The 1,734-nt window shown below is 35.8% G+C and overlaps 1 protein-coding gene across 1 annotated transcript; it reads left to right on the forward strand.

Moving 5' to 3' along the window:
• Window positions 1-272: 272 nt before the first annotated feature.
• LOC107663543 (proto-oncogene tyrosine-protein kinase LCK-like) lies at window positions 273-1,593 on the forward strand. The gene is made up of 3 exons (XM_016453779.1): window positions 273-484; window positions 595-726; window positions 851-1,593. The coding sequence occupies exons 1-3, from the start codon at window positions 280-282 to the stop codon at window positions 1,054-1,056; spliced, it is 543 nt and encodes a 180-aa protein (XP_016309265.1). The 5' UTR covers window positions 273-279; the 3' UTR covers window positions 1,057-1,593.
• Window positions 1,594-1,734: the final 141 nt, after the last annotated feature.

Raw genomic sequence — 1,734 nt, forward strand, 5'->3', positions numbered from 1 at the left:
GACTTAAAGAATTTGAATGGCATTGTAATTAAAGAAAAATATATTACTGTCATTTGACAGTTCGATTAAAATAATGAATCAAGTAAGAGATTAAAAAAAATGCAGCAAGTATTCATGCAAATATTACTTGCAGTTCATTTTTTACACTGGAAATAGAAGGTAAAGCACACTGCATCGTGAAATACACTATATAGCACAGTATTATTTATTATATAGTCATCTCAGTATTTCATACATACTTTGCATAGTATACATATCATATACTGCAGAAATAATAGCATGGCAGTATGCTATTCTGCCTTATTATTAACACTGCACTGCCCCCTGCAGGTCGCAGATGGAATGGCTTACATCGAGCAGAAGAATTACATCCACAGAGATCTGAGAGCTGCCAACATTTTGGTGTCCGATGAGCTCATCTGCAAGATTGCTGACTTCGGCCTCGCCCGTCTAATTGAAAATAACGAATACACTGCCAGAGAAGGTAAGGCAGCATCTGTATCATGCTCTGTTATATCCTGTTTTAGGATTATATTACCTGAGAAAGTTTGGCTGCAACACTAGAGATCTAAAAAGATGCCTTAAATCACACAGGTGCAAAGTTTCCTATCAAATGGACGGCACCTGAGGCCATAAACTACGGCACCTTTTCGATCAAATCAGACGTCTGGTCGTTTGGAGTACTTCTGACAGAGATTGTTACCTATGGAAGAATCCCATATCCAGGTAACAAACAAGCTCCATGTGCTTCCTTTTTGAACTTTGTACAGTAGCATTAATGGGAAATGCATTATGGAATCATTTCGTCTCAGAATTTTTATTCCCCACACTGTTACTCTTGATCTTTCAGGAATGACAAACCCAGAGGTGATTGCAAACCTTGAGAGAGGGTACCGCATGCCTTGCCCCGATAACTGCCCCGAGGACCTATATAATATCATGAAACACTGTTGGACAGAGAACCCAGACAATCGACCCACATTTGAGTATCTGCGCAGTGTTCTAGAGGACTTTTTCACCGCCACAGAGAGACAGTACCAGGAGCAGCCCTGCTGAAAAGATTTATCTTAGTAAACTTACAGTCCACGGGGTCACATTAAAGACTTGTATTGAAAAATATTCCAAAATACAGTTAAAGTCATCTTTAGTTAAAAGAAAAAAAAATTGATTTTATGTCTTCTAATTAAAATGTTTTCAATAATCATGATTAACAGTTCAAACATGGATTTTGTCTTAGCTTTGTCCACAGAATTGATGTGTAAAACAGGTGCATGTATAGTTTTTCAGCAGATGGAAAAAGATTTTTATTTTTATTTTTTAATGACAAACTCGACAGGAAAATCTTTGGCTACAGGTGTGCTCTCAATTAATAAATGAACGCCCTGCTTTGTGTTCTTCCTTTGAGCTTTTATTATTTCTTCTTTCTGCTCTCAGATTTGTGATTTTTTTATATAAGCATATATAACTGCATCATGAAATATTGAGCCAGTAAAACAGTCCAAGAGATAAATGGGCCTCATTCTGTCTCATTTCATTTGTTTTGACAAATTGCTTTCAGATTCAGTGACCAATTCTGTTAAATATCTACATCTTCCTGTAAACACTAACTTTGGTGTTTACACATAAAAAAATAAATAAAAAAAATCATGAAACTGATATTTCAAGGTAAAAAAAACTGTTGCTTGACTTATCAGAAGTCAATGTAACAAGAAGAATTTTGAACCTGATATTTCT

Source organism: Sinocyclocheilus anshuiensis, unplaced genomic scaffold, assembly GCF_001515605.1.
Source record: "Sinocyclocheilus anshuiensis isolate Anshui unplaced genomic scaffold, SAMN03320099.WGS_v1.1 scaffold19354, whole genome shotgun sequence".
Classification (NCBI taxonomy): domain Eukaryota; kingdom Metazoa; phylum Chordata; class Actinopteri; order Cypriniformes; family Cyprinidae; genus Sinocyclocheilus; species Sinocyclocheilus anshuiensis.